At 39.9% G+C, this 16,995-nt stretch overlaps 1 protein-coding gene across 1 annotated transcript in view; it reads left to right on the top strand.

The window, feature by feature from the left end:
* Positions 1-3,754: 3,754 nt before the first annotated feature.
* LOC126483896 (lysosomal thioesterase PPT2 homolog) overlaps positions 3,755-16,995 on the top strand; it is a 28,922-nt gene continuing 15,681 nt past the window's right edge. Inside the window, exon 1 of the mRNA XM_050107163.1 lies at positions 3,755-4,046. Coding sequence (XP_049963120.1) covers positions 3,903-4,046 — 144 coding nt within the window. The 5' untranslated portion in view covers positions 3,755-3,902. The remainder of the gene's footprint in view (positions 4,047-16,995) is intronic.

Raw genomic sequence — 16,995 nt, 5'->3', positions numbered from 1 at the left:
ATCATCTTATGAAGATCGCAATTCCCATGAGAGAACAGTTGAGGACATCGATGTGAGTTGAGATCATGTAACCTTAACTGACATGACACAACAGAAAGCGTGAATACACCTTGACATATTGGTGTCGTGACACAATGGTGCCGTGACAACCAGTATTAACTGGCCTTTATAAGTACTTCAGTGAATCAAAAACGAAAACTCGCAAATATTTCACAGCTATTATGCAGATGTCAGGATCATTTGCAACATATACTGATGTGTGCAGTAAGTCCATAAAATTTTCAAACAATACATACACAAGGAAATATTTACACCCAGGGTGCAGTTCTCTGTCATGCCAGATGCAATTTCAACAGTGATGACCTGAAAACACCGATATCTAAAGAACAGTCGCCTTTGGTTTCTCGAGAGTTTGGTATGAATCTGATTCTGAGTTAAGTATTACTGCAGAAACGTGAACTACAACCAGCTACTCTCCTCTTTTTGCATATCTATTTTGTTACTTTAATTTGAAGTTAATTTGCGTTCCTTATCTTGAAAAAAAGCCAGATTTACAGGGAACGTTTCATTTAATGTCAGTAAAGAAGAGAAAATTCAACTTTTTCGTTTATTGGACTAATCATTATTTTTTTCAAAAAAGTTACGAAGTATGTTCTTAAAAATAGTAACAGATATTACCGAGTTACTTTAATTTTAGCAGAGATAATTTTTGGCTGATGCAGAATACTAATACCCTAGGATTCACTTACCTTAAAGTTATGGCTGACACTTCCATATGAGATACAGCTAGTCTTATGTTCATATCTTTATTCTGTAACATATACCTTACCATGTGATGTAATTCATCGAAGCATAAAAAAGACATTCTGTGTAGTTGACACATTTGAATTCATCATCTCATAACTCGTTAAACAAAAAGTAAAATCGTCCTTATAACAACCGACTACTCACTACTGGATGCATCTGATACTTTCAGTGCATTTTTCTGTTTTTCAAGATTTTTAATCCTATGCATGCCACTCCTGCACAGTGTCGATCATCCATCGTGATAACCAACTTTAAAAACAAGAGGAGGGGGGAAAAATCAGGCTACCAGTCTGGCGTTCTTATAGCTACAAAGTGAACTATCTTCATTCTAAGAACATTTCTTCTCATACTGTGATGAAAAGTATATGTTTCCTCCGGAATTTTTTAAATTTCCGTTATCGTTTTATCACAAGGTAAATTGTTATCAGATAGGGTTTCTTATTTTTTTAAACTTTGTTAATCAAACTTCGTTAACAATAATAGTTATTGAATGTTGTGTGAGTAAAACTGTTAGTACAGACAAGAAAAAAAGGATAAATACAGTTAGCTAACTTTGCCTATGGATCAGTGAATTTCTGTCTCTACTTTTAAAATGAAAAACTCTTAATGGAATGTTAACATGAAGTGTGACTGTAACGGAGTTCATAAACGAAATGCAAAAGAGAAACATGGCAAAACTCTGAATAGCGAGTTGCTATAGGCTTGAGCAAGATGCACTGTAGCCTGTAGTGGACAAGCAACAAAATATATCACTCACTCACTTGGGACTAGAATAAGATATGGCTCTACTTACAGCGTTAAAAAGAATTTCGATATGCTAGCTACATTTCGTATGTACCAACGTAGAATCTAGAATATAGCAAATGTAAAGTGGTCAGCGACTATATTTTTCACTGCAAGCTTTTCAACGATGAGCAATATTTTTTGAGTATCATGATAGAAATGAATAATTATGAAAAGAGAACCAGCTCATTATCAAGCTGCGATATAAGACTACAAGGTGTGAAGAAATAATTTTTTTAATCCAATAGTTTCCTCGTAATCGAAAGAGAAAGATTGCATAAGACAGAATATACACAAATCCCAATATCGTGACTTTTAAATATTTTTACACTAAAAGTAAAAGTTTTAATTAGAAACTAACTACCTGTACGAATGTAGCTTTGCTCCATTTACACAAAACAGTTTTTTAGATGCACAGTAAATGACTCGGTATTTGGTTCTCCGCAGCTAGTCGCATGGCTCCAGGCCTGTACATTTCGCCACAGTAAATGTTCTGCTGCGGATACGCCGCTTGTATGCCCATGGCCTAAAAAGACTGATAACCAACAGAGCATGAGTGAACACACAACACAAGCTAATGCACACAGAACACGACCTAACGTCGTTCCGCCCATAAATCTACTTTAAGAGTTGTTGGGTGAACTTAACGACAGCCGTAATTATTTGGATATGAATTTGGAAAAGTATAAATATCTTATGATGGTCATAACTCCTCATATAATAAGACAAACATTTGTACAAGGTAAGCAGTTTCTCGACATGAGATGCTGATAGTTACGTTAATACTTCTGGCAACAGGAAGGAGTTGCAATTACCTAAAATTTTCTGCTGCAATTTCGAAACAAGCGAAATAATACCCCAACACATGCAAAGCTATTTATGCTGCTCTGAAAGAGGATTTAGAAAGTAACGTAAAGTAATGTACCTCAATTCTGTAAGTTACAGATGATATTTTTATTCTTTTAGACGTTTCTGAAAAACAGTACATTTTTAGAAATTGTATATGTGGCGTATGAGCTCCAGTTTAGTGTCTTTTTGAGTTGGGATTTTTTCAGTTCCTACCTGGAGTCTATGAGCACCCTGTCGAAGACTTTTGCGCCAGAATCCAAAGCTTTGTTCTGAACTCTACATAGAGATTCATAATCTATCTGGAATATTTAATTCCTAGTGTTGTGGTAGTGACTTCTTCAGTTAATCTCTAAATCAATCTTGTTATGAACCGTATGTTGTATTAAGAAACGGAGTAAAACACGTGTAATAATCCCTGCGTCCCTCTAGGCGTTGCTGCAGGGTATTCCATTATCAGCTTAACATAATATTCTGACTGCACTCTTCTGTGGAACAAATATGACATTTTTTTCCACATTGTCACATAAGGTTGTGGCATAGTACTACGTGGAAGTATTCTAGCCAGCGCCAGATCGAACAGGCTGTTACTTTCGTTAGCTCCTTGCGGTAAACAGCGACGAATTTATTTATTTCTGTTATAATTTTCCTGTTTTCCACTGTGTCAACCGCTCGTAGTTTCTCTATTTCTGCTGACTTTTCTTCACCTCGATCGCTGTATCCCTCCTTTTAATTTCCCACAAACATGTGTGACTCCTATACATTACGATAAATTCGGCAGTGGACACTCTAGCGAACTGAGTGTTTCTACCGTTTTAAAATTCACTGTGGACGCAGAGATGAGAAACATTAGACTGAACAAACATCTTAAAAAACGCTTTGCATGCCAGATTTTCGGCGATCTCCTATCTACGTTCTCCAACTTGTCTGCGCAGATGTGACAGGAACTCGTAAAATTGTGCAGTTTCGCAACTTTGTGCACATCTTGTATCTGCGCAAATCTTTTTGTGCACTTTACATTTGCATGAAAAATATGTTGTGTGTGGACATATTTGCGCAGGTACGAAATGTACGCAGACTTGGAAGTTTGAGAGAAACGGCTCAAATCTATGAGTTCATATCACATCTGCGTAGACAAGTTGAAGAGTGTGGGAAGGTGTAAGGTGCAAATGCGTTTTTTTCAAACCTTCAACATTAATGTTTGCGCAAATGTCATATTTGCGTGCACTGATTTTGTCTGCGCAGATATAATGTGCGCAGACTTATCGTTAAGTGTCTACGCGTCGTACTAACTGTAGTATCACAATACCGGCAATTTTGATGAGTGGTATATCTGTGTCTTTCATAATATATGATGTCAAAACACATGATATTTGTTTGTAAATAAATATTGCTTTGTCATATTTGTACTAGCGTACTAGTGTGATTAGGACCGAAGTTCATATGTAATAGAACAGTCTGGTAGAATGCATCTCCGCAGAAAACTGACTTTAATACTTTCATGTTATTTGCTTTTCGCAACAGTTTCGGCTTATAAGCCGTTAATTATCATGCATGGAATATTAACCGGAAGGAAAAGTATGGTTTCAATGGCTGAGCACATACAAGAGGTAAGTAAAATTGCGATTTTTTGGTGTCTGGCTTCTGAATAAGTTATTTGCCCGCTTTTGGTGCATTATGACGTAACAACTCCCGTAATTTGCCGGTGACTTCATTATTTCACGTCTATAGATATACCTCAGATTTATAAAAGTTGGGAAATTCTGGAATATTCCATATTTAAACCTAGAGCACGACAAGTGCCAGTGTGTATTTCGAAGGTTGTAGTGATACCAGAAACCTTTTTGTGTAAGCAATAGTGAAGAGAAAAAATTGTCTGCTTTGAAAAGGCCAGTTATACCACTCTGTGATACAGTATGACCTAACAGTTGTAGAGCTGAGGCTTCCGAGTTTCTGTGACTGTTGTAGTCCAGGCCGTTATTGAACTGTGTTTTAGGCTTAGAACTGCCTGTTTACTCCGACAGACATACTCAGTACCATGTTATGCACCAAAGAGGTGTTTTAAGTTCAATATTTTATGCAGTAATCAGTGACAGCATACAATCAGTATTCTATATCATTTTATCATGGTGAAACAATTGCATGAGAATTCAGATATGTGTATGTTATGACAATTTTAGTTACGTATTTCATTTTGGCTAAAGTTACATATCAAACCTCCCTGAAATATTGATTGTGGTGACAGACTGATTCAGACAATCAAAAGCCTTTGAGACATCACAAAATGTCCCAATGGGGGATGTTCGGTTATTCAATGCATTTAATATTTGATATGCATTCACTATAACCAAACATCACCCATTGGGATATTTTGTGATCTCTCAAAGGCTTTTGATTGTGTGAATCATGAAATTATTCTAGATAAGCTTAAGTATTGTGGTATGAGTGGGACAATTCACAAATGGTTTAATTCATACTTAAGTGGGAGAATGTAGAAGGTTGAAATTAAAAGTGCAGACAGTCTGCTAAAACCAGCAGAGTCCTCCAACTGAGGAGGTATCAAGAATTGTGTCCCACATGGTTCAGTCGGGGGTCCCCTATTGTTCTTAATATATATTAACGACTTGCCACTCTATAGTCATGAAGATGCGAAGCTAGTTCTTTTTGTTGATGCTACAAGTATAGTAATCACACCGAACAAGCAAGAATCAGCAGAGGAAATTGCAAATTATGTCTTTCAGAAAATTATTAAGCGTTTCTCTGCAAACTGACTCGCACAAAATTTCGAGAAAATACAGTTTAGACAGTACTGTACAGTAAATGGCATAACACCATTGATAAATATAGACTATGAACAGAAGTCTGCTGCTAAGGCAGACTACTCAAAATTTCTGGTTGTGTGTATAGATGAGAAATTGAATTGGAAGAAACACATCGATGATCTGCTGAAACGGTTAGGTTCAGCTACTTATGCTATTAGGGTTACTTGCAAATTTTGGTGATTAACATATCAGCAAATTAGCATATTATGCATATTTTCCTTCACTGCTTTCATATGGCATCATATTTTGGGGCAATTCGTCATTAAGAGATAAAGTATTCATAGAACAAAAGCGTGTAATCAGAATAATAGCTGGAGCCTACCCAAGATCACCTTGCAGACATTTATTTAAGGAACTCAGGATATTCACAGTACCTTTGCAATACATACATTCGCTTATGAAATTTGTCATTAGTAACCGATCCCGATTCAAAAATAACAGCGAAATGCCTAGCTACAGCACTAGAAGGAAGGATGATCTCACTATTCTGGATTAAATCTCACTTTGGCACAGAAATGGGTGAATTATGCTGCCACAAAGATCTTTGGTCATTTGCTACATAGTATTAAAATTCTAACAGATAGCCAACCAAAATTTAAAATCAAATTAAAAGAATTTCTGAATGATAACTTCTTCTACTCAATAGATGAATTCTTAGATATGAAGTTGTAATAAAAAAAAAAAAAAAATAATAATAATTTTTTTATATATATATATATATATATATATATATATATATATATATATATATATATATATATATATATATATATATTGTAAAGAAAACTTACATTAAAGTGACACATTCCACATCATTACGAAATGTTGTACTCATGACCTATGGAACAAGGACTAATGTGTGTGTATGTAGTGCAGCCAGATGTCTAGGTTAGGTTGGAAGATAACAATTTAGTTCCGAGTGGGCAAAGCCAATGAATCTGAAAGCAGAAAATCTGGTGTAGTAAAAGGTTGATCGGTAGTACAGCACAACTTTATTGGTTGGTTGGTTGGTTTTGGGGAAAGAGACCAAACAGCGAGGTCATCGGTCTCATCGGATTAGGGAAGGACAGGGAAGGAAGTCGGCCGTGACCTTTCAGAGGAACCATCCCGGCATTTGCCTGGAGCGATTTAGGGAAATCACGGAAAACCTAAATCAGAATGGCCGGACGCGGGATGAACCGTCGTCCTCCCGAATGCACACAACTTTATTCTCTGTTTTAAAGTAACACAAAATACCCATGTTTCTTCTCAGTGAGAAACTCTGCTAGTTGTTGAATTTGAAAGAACCCAAAGAAAAGAGCTCTAAATATGTTAAACACATTATTATTATTATTAACTTTTTTGTAAATCCTGTGTGTGGTCCCAACTTGGTTACAAATGTACAGTGTAATTCTGCACAATCGTACATAATATTTAGGACTCTATCCACTATGATGGTATTAGACTAGTAACTGAAACCTTGAAAAACAAGTCCATACTTACCCTTTGTGCTGAGGCTAGAGAACTTTGTTTAACCACATAGCAGAATTTCCACATTGTACAACATGCATATAATATCTAATTGACCCCACGGTCTGCATCTGTGGCTCTGCTGTTTAACTATCAACCGAACCAGTTTCTAAACTGCAGGGGAGCATCAAGATCATTTGGAATCACATCACAGTTTGAGTGTGATACAAACCTGAATAATTTAATAGACTAGTAACTGAAACCTTGAAAAACAAGTCCATACTTACCCTTTGTGCTGAGGCTAGAGAACTTTGTTTAACCACATAGCAGAATTTCCACATTGTACAACATGCATATAATATCTAATTGACCCACGGTCTGCATCTGTGGCTCTGCTGTTTAACTATCAACCGAACCAGTTTCTAAACTGCAGGGGAGCATCAAGATCATTTGGAATCACATCACAGTTTGAGTGTGATACAAACCTGAATAATTTAATAAAGGTGTCAGTCCTCCCTGCTTATAGTGTGACAAAAGCTGTTTTTGAATTGGACAAAGACAATAGAATTATTCTGCGCCAAGCATGATTCTTAATCATAAATTTTAGGTCTGCTTGGATTTGCATTAGCTCTTACATAATTTTACAGTTATTTACACTGATGGGTCTGAGAAAGTTATAGCAGTTTTTAGTGGACTCACTTGAGTTATGGAAGCAACTTTGGTGACACCACCCAATTTAGTTGCATGTCAGAAACTCAGATGAGTGGAACATTGAGCCCTTCATAATGAATGCTGGCCACAAGTTGTTAGCTTTTAAATAAACTGCAATAGTTGGCTGCTCAGAAGATTTTTTTTTTATAATGTGTTAAGTATTTGGCATTCACAATAGTTTACAGTATTTGACAAATAGCTATAAGAACTCTCAACGCACTACAGCAGATAATATTTAAGGGGGAATAAAATGAAAACCGAACACCTGCCACAGTGAGATCATGAAATGGTTCCTTTCAAAAGTAATTACCACAGATGTTGAGATATTTATCCCATTGGGAGACAAGATCTTCAATTTCTGTTTCATGGAACGCAGTTGCCCGCTGATGGATCCATAACCCAACCCACCCAACCCACTCTTGCACTACTTCATCTGACTGAAATCAATGTCAACGAATGTCTATCTTCAGGTTACTAACTACGTGAAAATGCATGGTGAATGATCTATGTTGTACGGGGGATGTTGCAGTGTTTCCCAACCAAATCTCTGAAGTGTCTGATTGCAAGTGTGGGGACTGGCATTATCATGCAACAACCTGATTCCATCTGACAGCATTCCTGGGTGTTTTGACTTTATGGCCCATCGGATTTCTGCAAAGTCTCTTCATAGCGATGCGCATTGATTGTGGTCCCACACTCAAGGCTCTCCATGAGCAGAGGGCCCCCTGTAGTCAAACTTGCACGATAACTTGCCGCCTCCTCTCCCCCCTTGCTGCTAACTGTCTAAAGGATGCACTTCAGTGATTTGGTCTGAAACACTGCAACATCCTCTGTACAGCCCATATCATTCACTTTGTGATTTTAACATCGTTGGTGACCTCTAGAAAGACATGCATGGACTTTGGTTTCAGTCAGATTAGAAAGTGCAAGGGTGGGTGCAGTTGTGGATATGTCAGTGGCTGATGGCATTCTTGAAACAGGAATTTGACTGTCTCACCTCCCAGTGGGAAAAATGTCTTAATGCATGTGGTGATTCTTTTCAGTGGAAGCATTCCATGGTGGTCTTGTGGCGGGTGTTTGGTTTTCATTTGACTGCCCCTTATAGATGTGCTGGATGCAAGGATTCCTTATATGTGCTTTAACCCTTTTGGAAAAAGCTCAGTCATTCTATACGGGATGCAGCATGGAGGGGCATGGGGTGTGCACACTGCACTCCCGGCCTTTGTTAACATTCCGACCTTCGAGCTGCTACCTCTCAGTCAGGTTGCTTCTCAGCTGGCATCTCGAGGCGTATTGCATCCTGGTCCAGCCAGCCCTCCCACTAAAGAAAAATTCCTGGCAGTTCTGGGAACTGAACAACTTGGGTCCCTGCATGAGTGTCTGTCTCATTGAGCACTCTCTCTCTCTCCCTCCCTCCCCTCTTTACTCAGCTCTGGATGCCAGGAACTTCATGTCAGTCACAAAGGAATTGAATGGAATAATCAAATTCACATGGCAGGCAAGGATACTGGCAACAACAATAGAATATTTTCTACCCTTACTATGGATTAGAAGGATAATGTGTTAGTGGAAGAATGAGAGACTGTAGTTAAAAATAAATGATTACAAATTAATCTACTTGTTCTATCATGTGTGTATGTTCCTCTCAACAGCAGCTTTAATACAGTTAAGGATAGAATAAGGCACTGTCATATGAGGCAGGACCACCACCTGTGGTGCTCAGAGTGTCTCATCTTTTAACTCAACATATTTTCTGTTCTGTCAAGAGAGCACACTCTGGCACTGAGATTTGACCTCCAGTTTGGATAATGAAAAGATGAGTGTCGGAAATTTTTAATTATGGAAACTACTATTTCTCAAATATTGAGTGTTTACTGTAACCTGCCAGAAGCGCACTGCTTCCAGGATTCTAGGATGCGCGCTGGCCCCAAATTTAATTTTCACGGCAGATTAACAATAAGGGCAGGCATGTCGGCCAGCCTGAATGTGGTTTTTATCAAACAGTGGAAACTTGAGGTTGGAATATCAATGATATTATGGAAAAAATAGATTGCAACTCACTATAAAGATAACATGTTTAATTGCAGACAGGCACAATGAGAAGACTGTCCACATTTAGCTTTTGGCCAAAGCCTTCTTCAGAAAAGGGAACACACACAGCAAGCACACCTTATGGACACATGACTGCTATCTGTGGCAGCTCTGGCCAGAATGCAGCTGTCATGTTGAAAGAAAGCAACAATCTGGAGTGGACTTGGAGGGGAGAGCAATAGCAGAGTACAGGTGGGGGGAAAGAGGAGAGCTGTCTGGTGGAGCATACAGGGAATAGGTGGCAACATAGTGAGGCTGGCAGATGCAGTGTCAGGAGGCTGTGGGGCAGGGAAAGGGGGGGGGGGATGGAAAAGAAGAGGAGTAGGGGAAGGGCAAAGATGAGTGGGTGCATTTGCAGAGGGCGGTACGCAATGAGGATTGGGGGATGTGGACAGGACAGAGGGGGTGGAAACTATTGGTTGAAGGGTGTAGGGATAGTAAGTTACTGTAGGCAGAGCGGAACATGTATTGTAAGGATCCCATATCTGCACAGTTTAGAAAAGCTGGTGGTGGAGGGGAGGATCCAGATGGCCCAGATCATGAAGCAGCCATTGCAATCAAGCGTGTTGTGATCAGGTGCATGTTGGGCTCTGTTTGAACATGACTCGAGCTGTTCAAACAGTTTATATCACAGTTCGGGAAATCTTGGGTTCTGTTTGATCTTTTGACTGGCCTGTGGTCTAGTGACTTTTCTTGGTACTGTCACAATGACTGTGAAATATGGACTGAAACATCACCTAAGGTACAGGTGATGCTTAACAATGGCAACTAATAAATATATAAAAGATTACAGTCATGATTCTGTCCAATTCTCGAGCTTAAATTATTCTCGCAATAAAAATTACAATCAGTTTTTACTGTGTACTTAGTTTGATCAGCATTTAATTCTTGATTAATCTTCGCAACTGTTTCATCTGAATGTTGCAGTCTTGTTTTCAAACCGATTAAAATCCTGTAACATTTTTATCTGTTATTCTAATATGTGAACAAGGAGTGAATTCCTTATTTGCAACTTTCTCTCATAAACAAGTAAAATACAGGGTGTCCCAAAAAGAATGACCCTATTTAACTTGTAATAATATTGAGACAAATGTCACTAGGTAACTGAAGCAGGGCTAGATGTAATCGGCATGGTCTCGAGTTTCAGAAAAAATCTGCTAGATGTTGCTACGAGTGCTGACCTGGAGCATGCAGCCAGTCTCGCGCAATATGGCATCCGTGCAACAGAAGCCATATTGTGTTATTGAATTTAGTCGTACTCAATCAGTGATCGTAGTTCAACAGGCGTTTCATATTCAATTTTGTGCTAAACCACCGTCAACAAAGAACATTCGACGGTGGTATAAACAGTTTAAAGAAACAGGGTGCCTCTGTAAAGACAAAAGTTCTGGCCGGCCACGAGTTCCTGAACAAACAGAGGAACAAATCTGACAAGCATTTGAGTGGAGCCCCTGCAAGTGTATGCGTCATGCTAGCCCATAACTCGAGTTATTGCGAATGACAGTGTGGCATGTGTTACTGCGTCGTTTAGCCATCAAACCATAGTGATTACAACTGGTACAAGCTCTTCGAGATACTGACAAAGTGAAGCGAGTAGACTTTAGCAATGCTATTCTAGAGGACATGGAAGATGACACTTTTATGTCACGGTTAATATTCAGTGATGAGGCAACTTTCCATATTAGCGGTAATGTTCACTGTCATAATGTGCTTATATGGGGGCTCGAAAATCCTCATGAAATAAATGAACATGAACGTGATTCACCAAAAGTGAATGTTTTTTGTGCTGTTTTGCAAAGCAAGGTTTATGGACCCTACTTTCTTGAGGAAGAAACCGTAACAGGACAATCATATCTTGCAATGCTACAGAACTGGTTCTTCCTACAACTTGACTCTGAAAATTTCATCTATCAGCAAGATGGAGCACCACTGCATTGGCACAACAATGTGTGCAGTTTCCTCAATGCCAACGTGCCTCAACGTTGTACAGGGTATACAGGACCTCGAGACCAGTGTTTACACTCTTGGCCTCGTAGGTCCCCTGACTTAACACCCTGTGATTTCTTCCTGTGGGGACGTGTGTTAAACAATATGTTTACGTTCCTCCCTTACCTTGTGACATTGATGAACTAAAAACCAGGATATCAGCTGCTGTAGCTTCAGTGACAGAAGACACCTTACGCTCAGTTTGGGATGAATTTAGCTATTGGCTAGATGTCATCCATGCAGCCAATGGAGGACATATTGAACATTTATGGTGGATTTCTTTTCTGAGTAATTTAGTATGCAGTTTGTTGGTGTTAAGCGCCCTTCTTCCTAATAAATGATTCTATTCAAAATTGGGTCATTCTTTTTGGGACACCCTGTATTATATTGTGTTCAGTCACATAAAATTTTTTGGAGGACATTATTTTCATCTCTGCATGTTACTTTTATTTAAACTTCAGCATAAATGTTTATACACTGAAGTGCCAAAGAAACTGGTAAAGGCATGCATATTCAAATACAGAGATATGTAAACAGGCAGAATACGGCACTGTGGTTGGCAATGCCTTTATAAGACAAGTGTCTGGTGTGGTTGTTAGAATGGTTACTACTGCTACAATGGCAGGTTATCAAGATTTAAGTGAGTTTGAACATGGTGTTATAGTTAGTGCTTGAGCATTGGGACACAGCATCTGCGAAGTAGCGATGAAGTGGGGATTTTTTTGTACGATCATTTCACAAGTGTACTGTGAATATCAGGAATACAGTAAAACATAAATCTCTGACATTGCTACAAACGGAAAACAATCCTGCAAGAAGAGGGCCAACTACGACTGAAGAGAAACATTCATCGTAATGGAAATGCAACCCTTTTGCAAATTGGTGCAGATTTCAATGCTGAGCCATCAGAAAGTGGCGTTATGTGAACCATTCGACAAAACATCATCGATATGGGCTTTCAGAGCTGAAGGCCCACTCGTGTTCTCTTGCTGACAGTGCGACTCAAAGCTTTACGCCTTGCCTGGGCCCGTCAACATTGATATTGGACTGTTGACAACCAGAAACATGTTGCCTGGCTGGATGAGTCTCGATTCAAATTGTATCGAGCCGATGGATGTGTACGGGTATGAAGACAACCTCAAGAATCCATGGACCCTCCAGTCAGCAGGGGACTGTTCAAGCTGGTGGAGGCTCTGTAATGGTGTGGGGCATGTGCTGTTTGAGTGATATGGGACCCCTGATATGTCTAGGTACGACTCCGACAGGTGACACATACGTAAGCAACCTGTCTGATCACCTGCATCCATTCATGTCCATCATGCATTCCGATGGGCTTGGGTAATTCCAGCAGGATAATCCGACTCCCCATACATCCAGAATTGCTACAGAATGGCTCCAGGGACACTTGTGAGTTTAAACACTTCCGCTGGCCACCAAACTCCCCATACATGAAAATTATTGAGCATATCTGGGAAGTCTTGCAGCGTGCTGTTCAGAAGAGACCCTCACCACCTCATACTCTTACAGATTTATGGACAGCCCTGCAGGATCCCTGGTGTCAGTTACCCCCAGCACTACTTCAGACATTAGTACAGTCCATGCCACATCATGTTGCGGCACTTTAGCATGCTAATGAGGGCCCTACACAAAGTTGGGCAGGTGTACCAGTTTCTTTGGCTCTTCAGTTTATATCCATACATACCAAAACTGTATGAAAACTTGTATTATAAATTTATTCAAGCACAATAGGAGTTTGTGTGGATTTAATGCTCTTTCCTCCAGTGTTTCATGAAATTGCCAGATTTTAAGCAGAGCCATAGCTTATTGTTGTGGGTAGTTTGTAGTTTATTGTGTATCCCTTGCACTTGCACTGTGCAAGTCAAATGTCACGTAACTGTCCAAACAAGCTTGATACTGTATCAAACGCTGCAGTGTATCGAGAAATCTTGAGCTTGTTCGAACACAATATCATTTGCCCTGTCCTATGTGGCACATGATGGTCCATCTCGCTCCTGGCCACAGTTTGGCAGTGGCCTTTCATCCTGGTGGACAGCTGGTTGGAAGTATCACTAACATAAAAAGCTGGGCAGTGATTGCAGCAGAGTTGGTATATTACATGGCTGCTTTCACAGTTGGTCCGGCCCTCTGATGGGGAATGATAAGCCAGTGACAGGACTGGAATATGAAGTGCTAAGTGGGTAGATTAGGCAGGTCTTGCACCTGGTTATTCCACAGGGATACGATCCTTGCCCCTTGCCCCCCCCCCCCCCCTCCCCCCGAATGGAAAAACCTGTAGAAGCCGACCTTGGGGAAGATCAGTTTGGATTCCGTAGAAATATTGGAACACGTGAGGCAATACTGACCCTACGACTTCTCTTAGAAGCTAGATTAAGGAAAGGCAAACCTACGTTTCTAGCATTTGTAGACTTAGAGAAAGCTTTTGACAATGTTGACTGGAATACTCTCTTTCAAATTCTGAAGGTGGCAGGGGTAAAATATAGGGAGCGAAAGGCTATTTACAATTTGTATAGAAACCAAATGGCAGTTATAAGAGTTGAGGGGCATGAAAGCGTAGCAGTGGTTGGGAAGGGAGTGAGACAGGGTTGTAGCCTCTCCACGATGTTATCCAATCTGTATATTGAGCAAGCAGTGAAGGAAACAAAAGAAAAATTCAGAGTAGGTATTAAAATCCATGGAGAAGAAATAAAAACTTTGAGGTTCGCCAGTGACATTGTAATTCTGTCAGAGACAGCAAAGGACTTGGAAGAGCAGTTGAACGCAATGGATAGTGTCTTGAAAGGAGGATATAAGATGAACATCAACAAAAGCAAAACGAGGATAATGGAATGTAGTCGAATTAAGTCGGGTGATGCTGAGGGTATTAGATTAGGAAATGAGACACTTAAAGTAGTAAAGGAGTTTTGCTATTTGTGGAGCAAAATAACTGATAATGGTCGAAGTAGAGAGGATATAAAATGTAGACTGGCAATGGCAAGGAAAGCCTTTCTGAAGAAGGGAAATTTGTTAACATTGAGTATAGATTTAAGTGTCAGGAAGTCGTTTCTGAAAGTATTTGTATGGAGTGTAGCCATGTATGGAAGTGAAACATGGACGATAAATAGTTTAGACAAGAAGAGAATAGAAGCTTTCAAAATATGGTGCTACAGAAGAATGATGAAGATTAGATGGGTAGATAACATAACTAATGAGGAGGTGTTAAATAGGATTGAGGAGAAGAGAAGTTTGTGGCACAACTTGACTAGAAGAAGGGATCAGTTGGTAGGACATGTTCTGAGGCATCAAGGGGTCACCAATTTAGTATTGGAGGGCAGCATGGAGGGTAAAAATCGTAGAGGGAGACCAAGAGATGAATACACCAAGCAGATTCAGAAGGATGTAGGTTGCAGTAGGTACTGGGAGATGAAGAAGCTTGCACAGGATAGAGTAGCATGGAGAGCTGCATCAAACCAGTCTCAGGACTGAAGACCACAACAACAACATGATACCTGTGGCAAGGGGTTGGGAGTGGCATAGGGATGGACTAGAATGTTGTGGAAGTTGGGTGGGTGACAGAACATCACTTTAGGAGGAGTTGGAAGGATGTTGGGTAGTATGTCCCTTACTTCAGAGTATGATGATAGATAATCAAACCCCTGATGTAGGATATGGTTCAGTTGTTCTAATCTGTGGTGGAACTGGGTGATGAAGGGGGCACTCCATTGTAGCTGGTTCTCGGGGGTTGTGAGGTGATTGGGGGTGTGAGGGGAAATGGCACAGGGAATCTGTTTGTGGACTAGGTCTGGGGGATAGTGCTTGTCTGTGAAGGCTTTGGTGAGACCTTCAGAGCATATTAGGCACAGGAGTTCCTGTCACAAGAGATACACCGTCCCTTGTTGGCCAGGCAGTATGGGAGAGATTTTTTGGATGGAAGGGATGGCAGCTACCAAAATGCAGGTACTAATGGTGGCTGGTGGGTTTGATGTGGACAGAGGTGTGGATGGAGCCATTAGAGAGGAGGAAGTCAGAGTCTAGGAAGGGATCATGGTGGTTTGAGGACGATCAGTTGAAGCAGGTGGGAGAGAAGGTATTGAGATTCTGAAGGAATGAGGATAAGGCCCAGAGTCCATATCACAAAGGTATCATCAGTGAACCTGAATCAGACCAGGGGTTTATGGTTTTGGAAGACTGCGAAAGTTTCCTCAAGATGGCCCCTCAACAGTTTGGCATAAGAGGATGCCATGGCTGTGCCATAGGTTGGCTTGTATACCTTTCCTTCAAAGGAAAAGTACTTATATATTGGGATAACATTAGTAAGATGTATGAGGAATGAGGTAGTGGGTTTGGAGATTGAAGGACATTAGGAGAGATAATGTTCGGTAGTGGCAAGACTGTGGATATGAGGGATGCTGGTGTACAGGAAAGTGGCATCAATGGTGACGAGCAGTATCTAGGAGGTAAAGGGGTAGGGATGGTGGAGTGTCGGTGAAGGAAGGGGTTGCTAGCTTTGAAGTGGGAGGCTAGATTTCGAGCGGTTGGTCAGTGAGGGCTGAAATTCTTCCATTGGGAGCACATTTTTGTAATGTTCTCATGTTTATTAAATGTTTCCATGATAAAAAATGCCACTCTTCATTGAATCTTTGAATTTTCTTCTTATCCCCCCCCCCCTTCTCCTGCTAATGCAACCTGATAATGGTCCCAGACTGGGGTGAATTACATTTGCTTGAGATTCTTCCAATAAATCTCAGTGGAGCATCTGGTTTTCCTACAGCTATTTTATGTAATCACACCACCTTTGGTGACTCGTAAGTATTTTGTTGCTGTTACTGTTTTAATGATTTATTGCCAGTAGTGTATCTAGTCAGTTGGTGGATACCTTTGTCTACTTATTTGCATTGTGTTACTTTTATATACATCTATGGTTGACTTTGTTCGGTATTGTCCCCAAACATCCTCTTGGTGTTTCTGACATTATTCACTACATTCATTATTATTATTATTATTATTATTATTATTATTATTATTTACTGTAAACAGTGATGGTCTGAGAACACACTCTTCCTGTCCCTGCAAAAATTACCTATACATCTATGTTTCATCCTGTTACAGATGACAATACTCAGTAATCTAGTATTTGGTCACTAAATAAATGTGCGAAACTGTATCACATGCCTTCCAAAAATTAAGGAACTCGCCATCAATGTGGGCACTGTTGCCTATGGTACTCTGGATTTCATGGATAAACAATCACATGGGCTTTTGCAACATCTCTATTTACTAAATCCATGTTGATTTTTAAAGATGAGATTTTTGTTCTCCAAGGAAGGCACAATTCTTGGCATAAAACATGTTCCGTAATTCTACAACAGATCATCAGCAATGTACCCTACAATTATGTGCATGTATCACATTTTCTCTAAAGCATTCTGCTGCTACAGTTCCCAAGGCAGGTAATCTATAAAGGTACCAGTTCCACGTCTGGCATACCTTTGGTGCTCACTCA

This window comes from Schistocerca serialis, chromosome 6 (assembly GCF_023864345.2).
Source record: "Schistocerca serialis cubense isolate TAMUIC-IGC-003099 chromosome 6, iqSchSeri2.2, whole genome shotgun sequence".
Lineage (NCBI taxonomy): Eukaryota > Metazoa > Arthropoda > Insecta > Orthoptera > Acrididae > Schistocerca > Schistocerca serialis.
The sequence above is the reverse complement of the archived record's forward strand: the minus strand, read 5'-3'. Positions and strand labels throughout refer to the sequence as shown.